Consider the following 22,226-nt stretch of genomic DNA (forward strand, 5'->3'; position numbering starts at 1 on the left):
ATAATCCCTTACCAATAGTTATATATACACACACACATATATATATACTGTATGTATATACATATATAATAGTAGTATGGTTGAGGCCGAGATGCATATATCTACGTTTGGGTCAATCACCCAATATACTCACAAGTTTATATCTGTTCTTTGAAACCATGTCTTTCTGATACCCCCTTATCACTACCTCTAGCCTCACTATCACACATCATCACCCGTCCTCTCCTATTACATTCTACTAATACTGTTTCTACCATTACACTCTCACTCCAGTATTGTTTCTCTCCCATTACTCCCTCCTTTAACTTCAATCACTATTTCCCCTACCATACTATAGTCTCCCACTCAACAGACATACAGACTTTCTTGTAGTCCTTGTTTGGGCAACCATAATAGAGTTAAGGCCACAATAAAATATACCCAGCACATAGAGTAAAGTGGCTAGCAAACAAAGACAGTATAAGGTTGAGAAGACCTTTAACACTTTCGTTACCATATTTCAGTTGAGACGCTCTCTGCCTCTTTCCATTAATTTTAAATATAACAAAGAATGTAGTAAAATAATTTAGTTAACATTAAGCAAGTGTTAGGAACATAAATTGTGACTAAGGTTTGGTGGAAAATTTTAATTCAGAACTTTTAAAAACAAAACATTTGTAGTACAGAGTCAGAGGTGGTTTCAGCTGGGATGGTATCAAAAGAGTTAAACTAATCATTTAACCCTTTTGTTACCATATTTCAGTTGAGATGCTCTCTGCCTCTTTCAATTAATTTTAAATATAACAAAGAATGTAGTAAAATAATTTAGTTAACATTAAGCTAGTGTTAGGAACATAAATTGTGACTAAGGTTTGGTGGAAAATTTTAATTCAGAACTTTTGAAAACAAAACATTTGTAGTAGAGCCAGAGGTGGTTTCAGCTGGGATGGTATCAAAAGAGTTAAACTAATCATTTAACCCTTTTGTTACCATATTTCAGTTGAGATGCTCTCTGCCTCTTTCCATTAATTTTAAATATAACAAAGAATGTAGTAAAATAATTTAGTTAACATTAAGCTAGTGTTAGGAACATAAATTGTGACTAAGGTTTGGTGGAAAATTTTAATTCAGAACTTTTGAAAACAAAACATTTGTAGTACAGAGCCAGAGGTGGTTTCAGCTGGGATGGTATCAAAAGAGTTAAACTAATCATTTAACCCTTTTGTTACCATATTTCAGTTGAGATGCTCTCTGCCTCTTTCCATTAATTTTAAATATAACAAAGAATGTAGTAAAATAATTTAGTTAACATTAAGCTAGTGTTAGGAACATAAATTGTGACTAAGGTTTGGTGGAAAATTTTAATTCTGAACTTTTGAAAACAAAACATTTGTAGTACAGAGCCAGAGGTGGTTTCAGCTGGGATGGTATCAAAAGAGTTAAACTAATCATTTAACCCTTTTGTTACCATATTTCAGTTGAGATGCTCTCTGCCTCTTTCCATTAATTTTAAATATAACAAAGAATGTAGTAAAATAATTTAGTTAACATTAAGCTAGTGTTAGGAACATAAATTGTGACTAAGGTTTGGTGGAAAATTTTAATTCTGAACTTTTGAAAACAAAACATTTGTAGTACAGAGCAAGAGGTGGTTTCAGCTGGGATGGTATCAAAAGAGTTAAACTAATCATTTAACCCTTTTGTTACCATATTTCAGTTGAGATGCTCTCTGCCTCTTTCCATTAATTTTAAATATAACAAAGAATGTAGTAAAATAATTTAGTTAACATTAAGCTAGTGTTAGGAACATAAATTGTGACTAAGGTTTGGTGGAAAATTTTAATTCTGAACTTTTGAAAACAAAACATTTGTAGTACAGAGCCAGAGGTGGTTTCAGCTGGGATGGTATCAAAAGAGTTAAACTAATCATTTAACCCTTTTGTTACCATATTTCAGTTGAGATGCTCTCTGCCTCTTTCAATTAATTTTAAATATAACAAAGAATGTAGTAAAATAATTTAGTTAACATTAAGCTAGTGTTAGGAACATAAATTGTGACTAAGGTTTGGTGGAAAATTTTAATTCAGAACTTTTGAAAACAAAACATTTGTAGTACAGAGCCAGAGGTGGTTTCAGCTGGGATGGTATCAAAAGAGTTAAACTAATCATTTAACCCTTTTGTTACCATATTTCAGTTGAGATGCTCTCTGCCTCTTTCCATTAATTTTAAATATAACAAAGAATGTAGTAAAATAATTTAGTTAACATTAAGCTAGTGTTAGGAACATAAATTGTGACTAAGGTTTGGTGGAAAATTTTAATTCTGAACTTTTGAAAACAAAACATTTGTAGTACAGAGCCAGAGGTGGTTTCAGCTGAGATGGTATCAAAAGAGTTAAACTAATCATTTAACCCTTTTGTTACCATATTTCAGTTGAGATGCTCTCTGCCTCTTTCCATTAATTTTAAATATAACAAAGAATGTAGTAAAATAATTTAGTTAACATTAAGCTAGTGTTAGGAACATAAATTGTGACTAAGGTTTGGTGGAAAATTTTAATTCAGAACTTTTGAAAACAAAACATTTGTAGTACAGAGCCAGAGGTGGTTTCAGCTGGGATGGTATCAAAAGAGTTAAACTAATCATTTAACCCTTTTGTTACCATATTTCAGTTGAGATGATCTCTGCCTCTTTCCATTAATTTTAAATATAACAAAGAATGTAGTAAAATAATTTAGTTAACATTAAGCTAGTGTTAGGAACATAAATTGTGACTAAGGTTTGGTGGAAAATTTTAATTCAGAACTTTTGAAAACAAAACATTTGTAGTACAGAGCCAGAGGTGGTTTCAGCTGTGATGGTATCAAAAGAGTTAAACTAATCATTTAACCCTTTTGTTACCATATTTCAGTTGAGATGCTCTCTGCCTCTTTCCATTAATTTTAAATATAACAAAGAATGTAGTAAAATAATTTAGTTAACATTAAGCTAGTGTTAGGAACATAAATTGTGACTAAGGTTTGGTGGAAAGTTTTAATTCTGAACTTTTGAAAACAAAACATTTGTAGTACAGAGCCAGAGGTGGTTTCAGCTGGGTTGGTATCAAAAGGGTTAAGACTGTTTGAAGATATGATGGCTTAAATAGTTTTAATGTCATGATAGAATGTCCTCTGTAGACATTGTAAAGGGGTTAGTGTTTGGAATGACAATCAGTCATAGAAACCAAACCTGAAAAATTAATTATTTTGAGCAACACATAGTCCTCCAAACTGTGTAGGAGGACAGTAACTCTAAAAAAGATATGAATCTGACTGTGATGACCCATCCAACCCCTGTCAGCATTAAAAGTAGATGTAAAATGCTGATGATGCATACACACGCACATTCTTTTACTTGTTTCAGGCATTTGTCTGCGGCCATGCTGGAGCACTGCCTTTAGTTGAACAAATTGACCCCAGGACTTATTCTTTGTAAGCCTAATACTCATTCTATCAGATTCTTTTGCCGAGCTGTTAAGCTACGGGGGATATTAACACCAGCATCGGTTGGCAATCGATGGCGGGTGGACAAACATACACACATGTATCCCTCTCTCTCTCTTTGGGAGAGAGGCACAAGCACATACACAGACATATACACACACGGCAGTAACTTCCGCCTACCAAATTCAATCACAAAGCTTCAGTCTTTATATATATATATATATAGATATAGATATAGATACACACACACACACACACACAATGTGCTTCTTTTAGCCTCCGTCTACTAAATTCACTCACAAGGCTTTGATCGGCCTAAGGCTATTATAGAAGACACTTGACCAAGGTGTCACACAGTGGGACTGAACTTGGAAGTGTATGGTTTGGAAGCAAGCTTCTTACCACAAAAATCATCATCATTTTTGTTTCATTATTTGTTTTTCATGGAGGTATTGGTTTGTCAAGTTTGCAGACTAGTGTATCATCATTCTTCTTGATCACTTTTATGAGATCCAACACCACAACTTCACTACTTTTACCCATGTCATCTTTCTTTTGCCCGTGTCATCTTTCCAATGTCAACTTTGACACTTATTGCCACAACACATCATATCTAGTGACAATATGAAACTATTGATAACATTTGTGTTATTTTTCTTCAGATCACTCAAAAAGAAAGCTTACCAGTGCTAAGTTGTAATGAGGTAAGTTTTTTTGTACCCCTTCAAACCTACATTCAAACAAAAAAGAAAAAAAAGTAGGAAAAAATATAAAACTTTGCAGTTGTTTAATGGTAAATACATCTTACAATGACGAAAGAGTAACTTGTCTTTGGCCAAACCATGAAATTAACATGTCTACAATCTTAATAATTAAAACAATTCCTACTAATTATTATAAGGTTTTTATCACAAGAGGCAGCAGAGATGGGAGAGAGGGAAAGCCATTATCTTAGATATGCAGTCATGGAATGGCTAAAAAGGTTACTGATACAAGAATTAACCCCTTAGCATTTAAACTGGCCAAATCCAGCCCAAATATTCTACCTGTTTATGTTCAACTAGCCACATCTGGCCTCTCAAACCTACCCTACAATGTCATTCAAAAAATTGAACAATCACATCATCAAAATCTTGAAGCTATGAGATAGTCCAGGATTAACTCAAAACATTGTGAATAAACAAGTATTACATTTACATCTGAATGCTGAAGGGTTAAATAACCACTGAGAATGTTCACTGCTATAACAGAAGCATTGTAGCTTTGCCCTTCTCCCAGATAGTGAAATTAATGTGATCAGTACCCAACCACGGGAAGTAGAACTGTGGCCTAGGACAAAACAGGGATTGGATTTCAATGCTTGCGACAGAGTGAGCTCTGTAAAAGGCACCGAAGGACCATAATGTGCTGTGCTTCGGTTACTGACCCCCACCCTCCACCAAATGTAGAATGTTTCATGATCATGTAGCATCCTTACATGAGAGACATGCTGAGCTTACTTAAGCATAGTTGTCAGAGGTGGAAGAAGTTGACAAAGGGTTTCACCCTGCAGGTGTGGCCATGTGGTTGAGAAGCTTGATTCTCAGCCATGTGGTCTTGGGTTCAGTCCCACTGTGTAGCACATTAAGAAAGTGTCTTCGACTATAGCCTTAGACCAACTACAACCTTTCATTGGATTTGGCAAACAGGATCAGAAAGGAACCAGTCGTACATATGCAGGTGTGTATTCTTGTCTTGACATCACCTAAGGCTGCAAATGAGTAAAATTGTTTTCTAGCCTTCCTTTGAAAAAAGTTTGGCCATGGGAAAATACTATCTTACCTAGAAACAAGTGAGGGTTGCATCAGAATGGGCATCTGGCTGTAGAAAATCTGCCTTGACATATTCCATCTCACCCATGCATGCATGGAAAAGTGGATGTTTGAATGATGACGATAACCCTGGGGTCCTCGCTAAACTTTTGGTATTCAAAAACTTGTTGCATAAAATAGGATAGGCAGCACAGGGTTGAGACTTGCCTTGGATATAGTCTATGGTGATAGTCATTAAGTGAGGCCCTATGTAAAACCCAGTAGATTAGGGTACACTATCATTTACTGATTTAGTAGTTATGAAAAAAAAAAAAATTTTTTTTTAATATTTTCAGTCAAAGCTGGAAGGAAATCAGGAAGAATATCGATTCAACTGTGAAGTACATAATTTTTCAGCAACTTTATCATTTAATGTAGAAATAAAGCTAAAACTTTTCACTCGTTTTACAAATTCTGTAAGTATTGACACCTTTGTTATTTTTCTTGCTTTTTCAACTGTTATTACCATACTTTGCATTAAAAGCAGGTGTTCCTGAAATTATCATCATTGTTTAATGTCTGTTTTCCATGCTGGCATGGGTTGGATGGTTTGACAGGAGCTGTCCAGGCTCTGATTATCTGTTATGTTATGATTACTATGGCTGAATGCCCTTCCTAATGCCAACCACTTTACAGAGGGTGGTGGGTGCTTTTTATGTGCCTCTGGCACAGTTGTGTTTATGCATCACCAGCACATGTGTATCTTATATGGCATTAGAAAAAGTAGCATCCCGCTGTAAGAATTGTGCCAAAGTAGACTGTGAAGGTTGGCACAATTCTCTGGCTTACCAGTTCCTGCCAACTCAGCTAACCCATGCCAACATGGAAGATGGACACTAAATGATGATGATGGGTTCCTATCCGTGTGCAATAGATATTTCCATAATAACATTTGTGATACTGTTTTCTAGAATCAGGTGTTCCAATACTTATGTGCGTGTGTATATGTGTGTACGTGAATGCGTACATACTGTTTGCCTGTTGTATTCATATTTTTGTTTTAAATTTCTTTGTATTCTTTGTTTTATCCCCAGGATTTAACTCCAGTTTTCTCTGACATAATGATATCAGAGCACAAAAATGAGCAGTTCATAACAGGAATACAAAATACGGAAATGTCTGTTCAGGTAAACTTTATAATATTCTCACATTCCCTAAATCAATATCTCTCCCAGTTTTGCCCCAATTCAAAATTTGTTGTTGCTGTCTCTCTCACAAGATGTAAAAAAAAAAAAAAAAAAAGTCAAAGCTGTTGTATGGCAGAATCAGTAAAGCTGAGAATGTAGCAGGGTCAGGAAGGTCCACGAGTCTGTTGTATAAACCTGTATAGGTAAGAGGCCCTGTGAGGTGCAGCAAACTCAAGGGCTGCTCCAGGCAGCACACATATACACAAGCTATGTCACTGAGTAGAGCATTGAGCAAATGCAATTAGGTGCTGGAAAGTTTATGGCTTGAGGTAAAAGAAACCACAGGAGGATCAGTTGATTATAATTTTATTCAACATCTCAGTATTTTGGAACCTCCTAGGTTTCTGTTTCTTTATTCTTCAGTTAGAAGTTGGATGATGATAGTAGAGAACTAGAACAAGGGATGGTAAAATAAATAACAGTGTTGTTGTTGTTATTTTATTGTAATTCCATTCACATGTAGGATGCTTTATAAGAATATTACATTAATCCAGTAATTGACTGCTATTTTGTCTTGGAACATGAAATCAGAACATAAAGGATCATTGCTTAATTCTACAAACAGTTCATCTGATGCTTTAATGATTCTGCCAATCCAACATCTTAATCTTATGATGCCTGATACTCATTTTAATCATGCTGGCCTGTGTTGGTCAGAACTGCCACACAACATCAATATTTGTTTCAATCTTCCTTCCTTTTCTGAGAACCCAACATCTACCCACCACTTTTTCATAGGTTATCCTTTTTCATGGATGTCGTACACTGATAACTCATATCACTCCTCATACAATCACATGTCCATACCAGTGGAGTGTTATTTCCTATCAATCAGTCACTCACCTTGCTTCTTTCTGCTCCACCTTTCACAAAGGTTAACATTACACATCCAACAAATACCACCAGGCTTTTTCCCTTCCTCCCCAGATCTTTCATATTCAATGCTTTACATCTTACAATCAGCATACCGTATTTGTTGGAATATAAGATATACTTTTTTTCAGTTTTGACTTTTTTCAACATTTTTCCACGATTTTTTTCTTTTGTAAACTATTTATCGTTTAAAATAGTAAATATTGCTGTTGAAAGGAAAATATTTTCGAAACAACATTGTAGAAATTTTTTTTTTCGCAAACTGGATAAAAAAATAAAAAAAGAAATAGTAAGGTCGGATTTTAATATCATTTCCTTCATAATATCTTCGGAAATTCTTTTGTCAGTCTGCAAAGCAATGAAGAAGAAAGGTGTCGTCTGCTTTTTGCAGACAAAAAAAATCAATGTCGGCCGAAGTCGACAATTCACTACATAACAATTAATTATTTATTATGGAAATACTTTCAATAAAGATTTCTTTTCTTTTCTCGAATAAATATTTAATATTTGATAAATAGCTTCTGAAAATACTAAATCTCTTAAAATTTTACCTCCGTTTGTCCTTGCTCTTTATTTCAATCATTAAAAAATGGCTCTATGCATACGATTCAAGTATATTATTTTTTTTTTCATTGAAACAGCTTTTAATTTTGGATATTATTCTATGGAACAATATTATATCTTCAAAAATAAAAATAAAAAGTATTTCACATAAATCTAACACGGTTTAATTCATCAAAATATACCAACATTTCTAGCAAAGATGGAAAAGAAACTATTTCTGGGTCATACATTTAAACGTACCAAAATATATCTTTTCTTTTTTAATTAATTCATGGCAATTCTTTATTTGGAAAGCTGTACTAACTTCGCCATCAGCCTTTACAGCCAACAAAATTAAATCACACGGAATGATTTTTTAAAGAAAATTACATTCGTATTGGCTTCTTCCCCAAAAAGACCTGAAAGAAAAATGGCCGTTGCCCCCCGTCCCTGTCTGTGGTACAAAAAAAAATATATTGAAAATATATATATAAATAAAATATTCTTTCGGTTTATGATCACAAAATAAAAGTGGGGAAGATATAAGCAATCGGTATTAAATAAGAAATTTGAAAATTTGGGGGAGGAAAAGAAATCTTTTCAGAAATGTAATTTCTGTATTAAAAAGAAATGTTCAAAGGTTGGAGCAGAAGGTAAATATTTGAAACATTGGTTTGTCTTGTTTTTAAGGGGAAAAAATCCTTAAAAACAGGCATCCAAAGAAATATTTTACCAAGATTTACCGAATAGTATCAATATTTTCACTTTCAGTTTGTCGTCACACACCGAAAGAATGCCAAAAACATTTAGAAAATACTTGCCCGAGTTGTTGTTCGGTCAATGAGCAAAACATGGTTTTTATGCTGTTTCATTTCTATAAAACTCGTTCAGCTCTTTAAGGAAAGCTTTATAAATTCTTCTAGTGTTTCGTCACATTCTTGTTGCCATAAATGATGACTGTAATATGCTACAATTTATTATTGGTGATTCGATTCAACCAATTCGTGACTGAAACCTCAAAATTGCTTCCCGCTTCTGGGATGTCGTCTGCCAAAGTAACGACGGCAGCTCAAAAAAACAAATATGTCTTTCCGTGTCCCGAGTGAAACTCAACTTCGGAAATAAAATGAGAATATTTTTTTTAAAATTGATTTTACCATTTTTCATTAATCCTAAAAATATTAAGATCGCAGAATTATGAGGAACAGTAGATTGCTGGAAAAAAAACTTTACGTTTCTTTCCTCTATATTTTTCAGTTTAGATGCTCCTGATGGCGATAAAATTACAAGCAGTGATATATACTGAACAATTTTATCGGCTACACCTCTGCTAAAATTGGCCAATTGTATAATAGTTTCTTTTTTATCATTGAAATAAATTTTTGTTACATTCAGTTTTGAATGAATTACGAAAAATAAGAGTTAAGGTCAACAATTAACCATAATGTTTTCGCTCTGCTTTATATTCAGTGAAAGCCACGGATGGAAAACTTTAGAAAGAGCTGTTTTCTATTTTTAGTGCGAGCGGAAAGAACAATTTACATACTTATTTTTCGGTGTTTTTATTTTGTGGGAAGGAAGAGGATATCAATAAGAGGGTAAATGGGATTTTATTTTAATGCAGCCATTGACATTTAACCTACAGACATACGTTGACCTTGTTACTTCAACATTTCAACCTCGCTTGGGAATGTCTTCTAAAATATAGTCTAGACATTGGACTAGCTGCATCTGATGTTTTCACAAAAATATAGATTGTTGACTCGCTATTGTGAAATCCCATCTGCATCAACTTAGTATTTCATCCTTCAGATATAACAAAATAGTAACATGCAATAAAAATTCTAATGTAATAAAAAAATACTGATATTATAAAATAATGATATGTAATAAATATGTGTTTGAATCGATTATATCTCGCTGAAAAAATATACCTAAATAATTTTGTAGACACCAACGATGATAAATACTTTTGAATACCATTTCTGGTAATAGTTTATAGTTATATTATCTCTCTATATACGTTTAACCCCCATTTCAAACTTGGTCAACTAGACCAGGACTGGCCAAACTGAGGCCCACCGGCCATCTTGCGGCCCGCTTGATACTTTCTTAAAATGGTTTATTTAAACAAACATTTAAAAAATTTTATCAAAAATTAAAGAGTGCATTGAAAAGTGAAAAAGAGAGATACATCTATTTTTGCAACGATAATATCTCATGTTGAATCAACGATCATTTATTCATTATTGTAATAATAGCATGAGAAAGCAAAATGCTTTCAATTCTATGACTATACAAGCAGCCCTCAAAAAACTTCCTGTGATTAAAGTGACCCGCAATGTAATTCGAGTTGGCCAGGCCTGAACTAAACTATGGATCAAAGGTATTTCAGCTGTGGTCATCTTTTTGGTTCCAGACCACTTATCAGCTCACAAGAAAATAAAATAACACCGACCACCACGAACAAATTTGATTTTCAAAGATATAATATAATTAGAAGATAAAATCATTAAAATTAATGTAATTTATCAATGGCCAGCATATAAAAAAAAACTTTTAGGTAAAATACATTTATAGAGATATATAACTGTATAAAGTATAATTAAAGTACAAAAAGGTATTATGCTTATATGCTGGAATTGTTTTATGAATTTTTAGCCAGCCTCCCGTTTACAACCTGTGTATTTAATTCTGGAGTGAACATTTGAAGTGACAGGACATATTCAGCGCCTTCTTTCAGCATATAGGCATAATAGCTTTCTGTGCCCTTAAGTATAATGGCACCCTATACAGTTCTCTCTATGTATATATATATATATATATATATATATATATATATATATATATATATATATATATATATATATATATATATATATATATATATATATATATATATATATATAGTCGACATTGACTCGAATCGAGTAATATGTAGCGTGTAATTGAGCCTCTTCCTCATGACGTGAGTGCGCGCACGCAAACAGTTTTTTTCCCCTTATATCCTTGCCTGCAGGAAACAAAAAACCTATTTCGAAAGTTTTTGTTTTCCGGACCGCTGGTTATTGTATTAGTAAACCCATATGTGCCCAAACGTATGTGCTATATGATATAAATGATAGCTGTGCTAAGGAATGATGTTCCATTATCAATCCAATTGAGGAACACACCCCTTTTTTTCTAAAAACAGGCGAGTTGTTCTACTCCTACACTAAATGGAATATATATTGCTACATTCCACATTGATAAATTTAGTCTATTCTTCTCAAACGCATCTATTTGCGAATGTAATTCTTGATGCAGGTATAATTACAATCTGTAAAAAAAATGTCGGCAACGTTTTGTACTCTGGGTCTCCAGTGTTAGAACTTCAATTTTTATATGATCAGCATTTATTGAATTCAGATAAATTATTAATACATGCATAGGCGAAAATAAAGAATACGTACACCCGGTGGTTATGGTTAGAGTTAAGGTTTTTGTTATACTGAAAACGGATGATGTACATATTCTTTACCTCCGCCCATACATTACGTCTGTTTTAATCATCATTTGTGGTCCTACATTATTTTCTTTAATTATCATCAACTTGCTGCCGAGCAAAGCAAGTATAGGCATATTTGATCCCTATTAATCAAAATCTGGGCCCCAATATTCTATGATGAGAATTCAGCTGTCGATGATGAAGTGATCTCTGAACCTGTGTCGACTTCTCCGCTAAAAGCTATTTCATTTTATTAACATATATAAGGAGCTTCTACGTGGTCATTCGGACTGCTAAAAATAACAGCCAGATCTCTTTCGGCCTGCTTCAAATTATCCTTTCTTCTTTAGGCACAAGGCCTGAAATTTTGTGGGAGGGTGCTAGTCGATTACATCGCCCCTCCCCCCTCACTCCTAGTACTCAGCTGGTTAGGTCATCGATCCCGAAAGGATGACATGCGGAATCGACCTCGGTGGCGTTTGAACTCAGAACGTAAAAACGGACGAAATGTCGCTAAGCATTTTATCCGGAATGCTAACGAGTTTTGCCAACTCGCCGCCTTGCCTATTGGAAATGATTTTAAAAAGTCATAACAAAAGCTACCCACGTCCATTTCCAATACAGAAGAAATATAAGGCGGCGAGCTGGCAGAAACGTTAGCACGCCGGGCGAAATGCTTAGCGGTATTTCGTTTGTCTTTACGTTCGGAGTTCAAATTACCGCTGAGGTCAACTTTACTTTTCATCCTTTCGGGGTCGATAAATTAAGTATCAAATGCGTATTGAGGTCGATCTAATCGATTGGCCCCCTCCCCCAAAATTTCGAACCTTGTTCCTTGAGCAGAAAAGAATACAGAAGAAATATGTTTCTGGAACAAACCAAATTTTCACTAATAAATAATTAACGAGATATTAAGTTAAATTATCAATATTCCAAGTGTTTTATAGGTTATCTGATGGACTATACAGTAGCGTAAGTTAGTTTTCCTGGAGTATCTAATATCACTTACTCCGTTAAATCTCTTGGGGGTACGAAGTCATGGTTAATATATTGCATGAAGTCAGTAGGTCAGATTACCCGTATCTCTATGAAAAGTTAAGTTCCTTTGATGCGGCAAAGCTGACAGCCATGCGATATTCAACAAACAGTCGGTAGCTATTCTCTCGCCCTTACCGAAATAAAAACACTGGTTTATATGTTTATTTTTTTAGCATTATATTTTACAACATTATTTGTAAAATAAGAAGTTTCTGTGCCGTGAAGCTTAAATTTTCGGTCAAAACATTTGGGGGTAGGGGTAGTGAGTGAAGATTCACCAGTCAGTTTCAAAACATTGATGTCCAGGTCAAAAAAGCAAAGTTTAAAGGGAATAGTAGTCACTTCCTTTGATTTCTAAATAGAAGCAAAAAGGAAATAACTGACAAAAGACAAAAATCAAAATTTTGTTACACAATATAACTGTTTCTTATTTAGGCACAAGGCCAGCAGTTTTGAGGTGGGTGTTTAGTCCATGTCATTGCTCTTAATACTTACTGGTGCTTTATTTCATCTACCCCATTACTCAATTGGAACAAAAATTATTCTTGACCATGGTGGAATATGAACTCAGCCTACAATAACTCACAATAAAAACGATATTTTTGTTGTTCTTTTTAGGTTGGGACCAACTTGAGACCAGACCGAAAACATATAAAAATCTGGATCATTATTCTATGTGTGGCACTGGGAGTGTTTCTTCTAATTCTAGTTATTTGTGGTTTACGGAAGGTAAGAATTTCTCTGAGTAATTTAACCTCTAAAAATACACAAGAATTATTTTGGTCATTTCACTGTTGTTATATATTTTTGCACCCAAGACCTTCATGTTTGGTATTGATGCCTGAGCATTAACCGAAACACTAGCAGAAGAAGTAAATACTGGACATTGTTCTATGTCAGGATTTGAAGTTGATTTTCGCAAAGAAATTAAAAGATAAAATGTTAAATGGAAGAAGACATTTTATATTCAAAAAGGTTAACTTTGATTGAATATGATTTAAAATGAAATATATATCTGAGTACTTTTTACATGGCACTAGCACCAGTGAAGTTAACTGGTAACTTACAAGAAATAATCCCTTAAAATGAGAAAGGAGTAGCATTGAGGGAGGTTTTGAGAGGTTGAAAACTGGGGCAAGCTACTGCGGATGTATCAATACACGGTGGAAAAGATATACTTTAAAGCATTCCTGACCTCTGTCTGACCTTCCAAGTGTTGCTTCTACTTGGCCCTTTTCTGGGTGACACTGGCTACCCCTGCCCATAATCCTATAACCTTGTCCCAGCAAACTAACTTGTAATCCACAGATATATAAACATGTCTTTGAACTGGGTAAAGTAAAAGAATAAAATAAATATTTCCTTTTCAAGCCATGCCAGGCTTATGAGGACTGGTTTCCTGGTTTCAATGGCGTACATGTTCCCCCCTCCTGGATGGGACCCCAGTCCATCACAGGATTACTCATTTTTGCCAGCTGAGTGGACTGAAGCAACGTGAAATGAAGTGTTTTGCTCAAGGACACAACACGTCACCAGGTCCTGGAACTGAAACCACAATCTTATGATTACGAGTCCAACACCCTAACCTCTAAGCCACATGCCTCAAATGGGTAAAATAGTGACTGCTATAAATAACATGTTGGTAATGGAGGTGGTGCTACTACCACCACCACCACCACCACCACCACTACTACTATTACAATTATTACTGTGTACAAGTAGTAGTGTAGTAATGGTATTGGTGGTAATGTGGTTGAGCAGCAGCAGCAGTAATAGTAGTAGTAGTAGTAGTGGCAGCAGTGTTATTGTGAAGCTACCATTTGAAAAACTTCCTCTGACCTAACTAATTGCATTTCTTCACGTCTTACATCCCTACAAACACACAAGCACACACACACACACACACACATACATTTATTCATGTGTATATTCACACACACATATACATGCACATATGAGTGTGTGTGTGCATGCGTATATATATATTACGTAAGCTTAATGTTTCTTAAATTCATCATTAGCCAATAAAAGAAGAGACTCAACATTTCAAAGACTTCTTCAGGAAGCAGGAGGGAAGAGATTTTCTTCATCCCAGTCTGTGTGGGTTTAGACACAGAGACCAAATTCTCATGGACCAAGGACAAAGAAAACCTCTTCTCTCTCTCTCCACCCCCAAAGTAGGATTTTAATCTCAAATATCAAAATCTTCTCTCCCAATGGCCTCTGAACTTCAGAAATATTAAACTTTACCAACAAACACAGTTTTTTATGAATAAATAGATGACCACCATTTCTTTTTCAATCCTCTGCAATCTGGTTTCTCTACACGCACATGCAGTGTGTATGCACACATACATATATATAAATATATTTATTACATACATACACACACACACATACATATATATACTGTTGTATTTTCTCTACTCTCTTCCTCTTTGTCTATCTTTCTCTCTCTAAATTCAGTCACTGGTGACATTTCTTTTCACCATCCACCACCACCACCACCGTTCTGCATCATCATTCTTATCTTCCTCCTTTTCACAACTCCCTCCCCACTCCCACATGGAGTTGTAGTATATGTGATCTATTTCCTCTCCACTTGTTTACATGACACTGTTTATTTTCTCTCTCTCTCTCTCTCTCTCATTCTCCAGTTCTCTTCCCTTATACCAAAAACAAGGGTTCTCACTTGAGGTCCATATACGATTTTGGTGGGTTCACACAAGTAAAACAGTAAATTGGGAGCCCACAATAAATATTTTAGGTGTCAATGAAAAAGTTTTGCTGTCGATGTATTTATTGCGAGAAAAAAACTAGTTTTTTTGTCTAACCTTTTTCACAGTTCCACACACTTCTAACCCCTGAAACATATTCTCTTACTGAGTGCCATTGCAAACCTAAATAAGGGGACGTGGGAAAAACTAAGCAGAAATTTTGAAAGAAATATCTATAAAAATAATTTTTAAACACCAAATGGTTATGCAGGGATCCACCAGAATAAAATAAAAATCAAAGAGGGCCATTAAGCAAAAAATGGTTGAGAGCCACTGACCTAGAACATAAGGTTGGGTGGGTAAGACCAAGAATTTGGCACATAGTCTGAGGAGAGGTAAGATGAGATATGATAAGGGCAATGGTAAGTTGAGGAATTTAGGCATTGAATGGTTTTAATGTGAAGGCAGTATACAAGTTGTACATTCAGAAGAGCAGAAGCTTATTCCAGTCGTTATATTCTATTTAATATAAAATTCCTTGCATTGTTATTTAATGTGGAAACAATTATCAATTTTGTGAATTCTTTCTCTTCTTCCATTTCAGTGTGGATTCTTTGAAAGACAGAAAGTCCACCACATACGAGGACACAGTGGCAAGATGAGACAATTATCACAGCCTGATCCAGATGATGATAACAAAGAATAGGATTATTATTATTATTTCTATTACTATTATTATTATTATTATTATTAAGGTGGTGAGCTGGCAGAATATTGGTTTGCATTTTCTAGTTCTGCTCTCTACATTTTGAGTTCAAATGCCACAAAGGCCAGTGTGTCTTTCGTCCTTTCAAAGTTGATGAAATAAAGTGCAAATCAAGAACTGATGTCTGTCATCAACTTGCCTTCTTCACCGAAAATTACTGGTTTTATACTAAAATTTGAAACCATTATTATTATTATTTTATTTTTAATATTATTATTACAATCATGGACATATGTCCTCTCACTTCCTCTTCCCCTTCATTCCCACATAAAACGAAAAAAAACAATAACAACAAGAAACGCATATTGTTTATGATCTCATGTTCTCACAAACTACATATTAGGGATCAAACATTGGCCCTTTTTTACCCACCTCATCCCATTCCAATTCACAACTGATATCATTTCCATTCTAATCTCCTCCCACTCATCCCTAACTCCTCATCTTCATTCCCTTTGTTTCCAACTCCCTCTCATAAACAACCTGCTCTGAAAATTCTACACTGAACCAACTCGGTTAAAGAAAAAAAAGAGTAACTAAAGAACAAGCAAAAAACACTTCCATTTATTTTATTTTTTAATTTTTCAACTGATGTAATTAAATTTATTTATGTGTTGTTGTTGAAAAAATTTCTTTTTTATTTAATACTGTGACCAGTATCTCAGGTTTCCAATGTCTTTTTTATCTAAAGTATGTGTGTGCGTGTGTGTATGTGTGTGTTTGTACGTGCATGTGTTGTCAAAGTGTGTGTGTGTTTGTTTATATTTGCATGCTACAAAGGCTGTGAACAAATTGGCAGCTGGCTTTGAAGAGCATGTGAAATAGAGATTTCTTACTCAAAGTGATGAGATGAAGCAGTATTAATTCAAGGCAATGTGAATGAATATCATATTTGACAGCTTAACCTGAATACTAAAGGGTTAAATGATGACAGTGACGGCGATTTAAAGATTACTTCAATGTTGAACTTGATAATGAACTGGAGTCGAAATAATGGTTATGTCCATTTTTAAATAAAAAAAAAATAGAAAACTCTACATTCTTACCATGTATTGAGTACTAGATATGAAAGTAGTTCACTTTGAACCAATTCCAACAGAGAGAATACAATACACACACACACATATCAGAAAATAAGGACACATAATTTTACACACCTCATTTACTTGTTCCTGTCAAAAGATAGATACCCTGAAATGGAAATAGTGTTCTCCTAATCCCGATGGGTGTGTTGGTAGATTTATGTATTAATTCACTAAACCCTCTGAAACTAAAACTAGGGTTGGGAGTAATGCTGTAAGTCCCATGGGACCCTGAATAGATTTATTTCTGCTTTGGCTCTTACTAATACCATTCAAAATATTGATAAGAAAACTTACATTTTAAACGTCTTTAAAAGCAGAAACAATTTTCTGTTTTCATCTGATTTATTGTAAAACTCCCAGTTATATTTGCTTGATTGTTTTTTTTTATCGGTTTTTGTTGGGTGTGATGGTGGAGATGGGGTTTAAAAGAGTTTGTATTCATGATCTTAAGCCCAAAACTGATAGAATTGTAGCTTAAATAGTTGGATGTTGGTGTTGGGGTTGAAAATATGCCTCAAAAGATCTTGTCTGACCCATGCAGGCAAGCAAAAGTAGACATTAAAATGATGATGATGATGACATACATTTGCATGTGCTTCTTTTGCAAATGTATGTTGGTGATGAATGTAGACACCATAGAGAAACTAACAAACAAAATAACACAACAGAAATATGACAACAAAAAACCTGGAGCTGGTCAAAGTACTTTGTGATATTTGTTCTGCACATATATGCAGACACTCCCTTGTCAGCTGCTGTTAGAAATACAGCCAACCAGTGATTGGCTTGTGGGAAAGCTGTAACTAATAGTGCTATTTTTCAGGAACTGTTGAATAGAATGTAAAATAAATAAAAATAACACAAGAGCCTTTTTTTTTTTTTCCTCTTTAACCTAACATAGAAGGAGGTGCAGAGATAACCAGGAACCTGCAAGCATCCTAATCCCCTTCCCTCCCTCCCTCCCTCCACCCCACATGAACAAGTTGGAGCAAAAACAGCATAAAAGAATTCGGTTAATTTTTATCTTGGGATTTACGAGGTTACAACCTTGATTACTGGTTATCTTAAACACAGGCGGGGATACAATGATTGTGATGATGATGATGTTGGTGATGATGATAGGGGGTGGGGGGACAGAAAGTGGACAAGTGGTTTGTGTATTGGTTGCAGGGTGGAAGCTGCTGTTATTTAGCCCCAGGTCAGCTCCAACCAAGCAGACTAGTGAGCAAAGACATTCCAGTCACAAGGATCCAGTTCTTCCTCTTATGTGTTGGAAACCCAGGCCTGTCTTATCTAACATGTCCTCTTCTAAAACAACAGCGTGTGATTTGAGGGCATTTGGTCGCTATTTCTAGCAGGTCGAGACACCATGAGGATGTTAATTTGGGGTGGCAGGAAATATCCTCAGCTATACACATTCTTCTAAAGGGTATTTGGGCTAAATTTGACAATTTGCAAAAAAAGGAAAAGAAAACATCATCTGAAAATAAAAATATTTAGGAAAATTTTTTTAAATATGGCTGGGAAATAACAGTTTATTCAAAATAACCATCCTCAGTTTTCCTCATGGCCTCAAGATGGCCCTGGTGCATGCATTTCTCACTTGGGCCTTGAGAAGACCTTTGAATCCCTCCTTGATCTTGGCCACCAGCTCAGTCTTGGTGAACAGTTGGTGTTTTTCCCAACTGTGTCATAGACACAGTAATTCATGGAATTATAACCAGGGGAATTATAAGGCCAGAAATTAGGGGGTAGCTGAAATCATAGAAATTCTCTGACACCCTCTTCTGACTCTTTCTGTAGGTTTAGCAAAGTGCAAAGTCCTGTATCCACACATTTAACCATCCAGCAGAAACCTTCCAGCTAGGGTCTGACCACAGTCTCCAGTATAAATTTTTATTCCATGCTGACGACCTGATAATAAATCATTAATGTGATTTTTATCCTTAATTTACACACACACACACACACACATGTGTATATATATCTATATATATATATATATATATACTCATACAGACATTTATACATATAAATGCATTATTATTCATGTGCATATATATATATACACACACACACATATGTAATATATACACATATGTACACACACACAGAGGCACACGCAGACACACATGTTTAGTTATATCTTATGACTGATAAGTTCTGAGATCCTTTCTACATTTTCTCAGTTCATTTTTGTGTGTTGTTATTATTTTTTCTTATAACTTTTCACTTATTTCTGTTTGAGATATCAGCAACCTTGTAGCTTAGTCAACCTTTTAAACATTTACAATCAACTTGACACATCTTGACACTTCTACTGAAAAAAAAAAAAAACAAGCAGGGCTTTGTTGAATCTGCTCCATGCCCCTCTTCCATTTTAGTTCCCAGAACAGATGAGGTGGGGCAGGGCTTACATGTTGAGATAGAAGTGGATAAACAATTAAAGAAAATATAATAAATGTCCTAATGATATCACAATATATACATACACACATACTTATGTCTGTGCATGTATGTATGTGTATGAAAGAGGCCTGTCATGTGTGTATGTGTGTTACTGTCATGTAGCTTGACATTGTGTGATTGTTCTAAAATAAGTTTGGCCTTCATTACCAATCATCATCATCATCATCATCATCCCTGTTTAACGTCTGCTATCCATGCTGGCATGGGTTGGATGGTTTGACTGAGGGCTGGCGAGCCAGAAGGCTGCACCAGGCTCCAATTTGACCAGGCAATGTTTCTACAGCTGGTTGTCCTCCCTAACGCTAACCACTCTGAAAGTGTAGTGGGTACTTTTTACGCGCCACCAGCACAAGGGTCAGCCAGGCGGTACTGGCAACGACCACGCTTGAATGGTGCTTTTTACATGCTACTGGCCTGTGTCCTCATCTTGTTTGTTATTACCACGTTTCGGCTAATTTACTCTCCAGCCTTCATCAGATGTCCTGGTAGAATTTTGAGCCCAACCCTGGTATTTTTTTGCTGGTGTTATTGTTGTTGTTGTTATTGTTATTGTTCATTCAAGGCACTGCCTGGAATTGAACTCAAAATCTTGAAGTTAGTAGCCCACACTCTTAACTATTAAATAATAATAATAATAATAATAATAATAATAACAATAATATCAGTAAAAATACCTTAGGAATGCAAACCCAGGATTGGGTTCAAGATTCTAGCAGGACACCTGATAAAGGTTGGAGAGTAAATCAGCCGAAACATTGTGGTAACAACAAACAAGATGGGGACACATATCCACCCAATGTATATAATGTAAGTAACGGCTGCTTCAAGTTTATGTTTTTCTTTTCATTTCTGGTTGTCATAGGAATATTTCAAAGATCTTAAACTTCATACAAATGAGGTCACTCTAATAAATTTCCTTATGAAATTGTATTGTAGCTTAAATAATATTTTAATCTGCTTAGCATTTATTTCATTTATTTTATGTTGAAACTGGTCAAATACAGACTCTTACATCTACCCTAGAATGTCATATGAAAGTAAACAATCTCATAATCGAAATCTCAAAGCTACAAGACAATGCACAATTAATTCCAAACAATATGAATAAAAAAAGCAATGCATGCCTGTGTTTAATGGTTTCTTACATAGGTATAAGGCCATATATTTTGAGGGTAACATCAACCCTGGAAGGACCAACAGCAAGGTTGGCTTTGGTGAGATTAGAACTTGGAAGATACATTACTACTGCAAGGAACTTTTTGGGGGAATTTTTACCAATTCCACCACTGTTCTCCATTATTTTCATAGAGGAGCCAATGAGAGAACCTTTACATGTAGTTGCTCAACATGCTAGAAATAACAACCAAATCACATTCTACTGTTTTAAAAAGAAAAAGGATAGCTTTCATACATGGTTGCTTAACATGCAAAAAATAGCAACCATATCTCCCTCAAATCACTCTCTACTGTCTAAACAGACAAAAAAGGGAGAGCCTTAACAAATGGTTGCATAACACGCTAGGAATAATAGTCAAACCTCCCCACATCACACCCAACTGTTTTAAAAAGAAAAAAAATAGAAAGAGAACAATGGATAAAGTAATTTTATATATACAAAATTCCGGATGGTCAAGGCTGGAAAGCCTTTGATTATAGATCTGCTCAATTAGAGTGAACCTAGGGCTACACAACAATAACAACTTACTTTGACACACACATACACAACAAAGAAATCTCTAAATAGATACATAAATAATAATGATAATAATAGTAATAATAATAATAATAATAATCCTTTCTACTGTAGGCACAAGGTCTGAAATTTTGGGGGAGAGGACTAGTCAATTACATTGGGTGGGTGGGGGACTAGTCGATTACTGGTACTTAATTTATCAACCCCGAAAGGATAATAATAATAATAATGGGGCAGTACCTACATTAGAACATCTGTTGTCATTCTGACATTTCCCTTCTTAAAAACTGGTATGAACACCACCTGAACCAAGTCACAGAGGATAATAGCGATACTATTCTGTGGGACTCTACCATCCATACTGTTAATATACATGATATTATAATCAAAGATCTTCGATAAAATGCTTTCTGTCTAGTAGATACGACGGTGCTAACTGACTGAAATATCTCAGCCAAAGGATTTGACAAGTTAGCTAAATATAAGGACCTAGAGATAAAAATCAGCAGAATATGGAAACTCAAAACAGTTCCTGAACCAGTAGTAGTAGGAGCAATAGGCATGGTTTAAAAAATGGTCTTCAATCTTCATTGATAAAAGATCTGAGAAATCAAATATACATGATGTCCAAAAGATTGAACTAACCTCAAGGGCCTATCTCTTGAGAAAATTCCTTTTGTCATAAACATAGTTACTAGCCTTAGGTCTTAGGTGGAGATCTGACTAGGAACTAAAATGATCCCAAACCAGACAGGTAGATATGATGAGCATATTGGGCTTCGTATATTTTACCCCAATATCACTTTGATGGCATGCATTGCTCTCTCACCCAATAATAATAATAATAATAAGACATAGCCACAAGCAAATGTATTTTATGATTTCTAAAGATCTGTACAGAAAATTGACAATCTCTAAAATATTAACATCGTAGTTATTATTATTATTGTTATCATTATCATCATCATCATTATTATCATTATTATCATCATCCTTATTATTATTATTATTATTATTATTATTAATATATTGAAGTCTCAAGGGATTAATATTATT

At 34.8% G+C, this 22,226-nt stretch overlaps 2 protein-coding genes across 3 annotated transcripts in view; one reads left to right on the top strand and one right to left on the bottom strand.

Annotated features, from left to right (window-relative positions):
- The window catches only part of LOC106871512 (ATP-dependent RNA helicase DHX8), a 143,879-nt gene extending 134,667 nt beyond the window's left edge, over window positions 1-9,212 (bottom strand). The window contains exon 1 of one of the 2 annotated variants that reach the window (XM_089365602.1): window positions 8,737-9,212. The gene's annotated coding sequence lies outside the window, so the exon portion shown is untranslated. The remainder of the gene's footprint in view (window positions 1-8,736) is intronic. The other variant, XM_089365603.1, reaches the window with a different exon arrangement.
- LOC106871522 (integrin alpha-9) overlaps window positions 1-16,552 on the top strand; it is a 93,511-nt gene extending 76,959 nt beyond the window's left edge. Inside the window, exons 17-21 of the mRNA XM_014918024.3 lie at window positions 4,125-4,166; window positions 5,609-5,728; window positions 6,347-6,439; window positions 13,059-13,169; window positions 15,762-16,552. Coding sequence (XP_014773510.1) covers window positions 4,125-4,166; window positions 5,609-5,728; window positions 6,347-6,439; window positions 13,059-13,169; window positions 15,762-15,863 — 468 coding nt within the window. The 3' untranslated portion in view covers window positions 15,864-16,552. The remainder of the gene's footprint in view (window positions 1-4,124; window positions 4,167-5,608; window positions 5,729-6,346; window positions 6,440-13,058; window positions 13,170-15,761) is intronic.
- The last annotated feature ends 5,674 nt before the right edge of the window (window positions 16,553-22,226 follow it).

This window comes from Octopus bimaculoides, chromosome 18 (genome assembly GCF_046866305.1).
Source record: "Octopus bimaculoides isolate indiv1 chromosome 18, ASM4686630v1, whole genome shotgun sequence".
Lineage (NCBI taxonomy): Eukaryota > Metazoa > Mollusca > Cephalopoda > Octopoda > Octopodidae > Octopus > Octopus bimaculoides.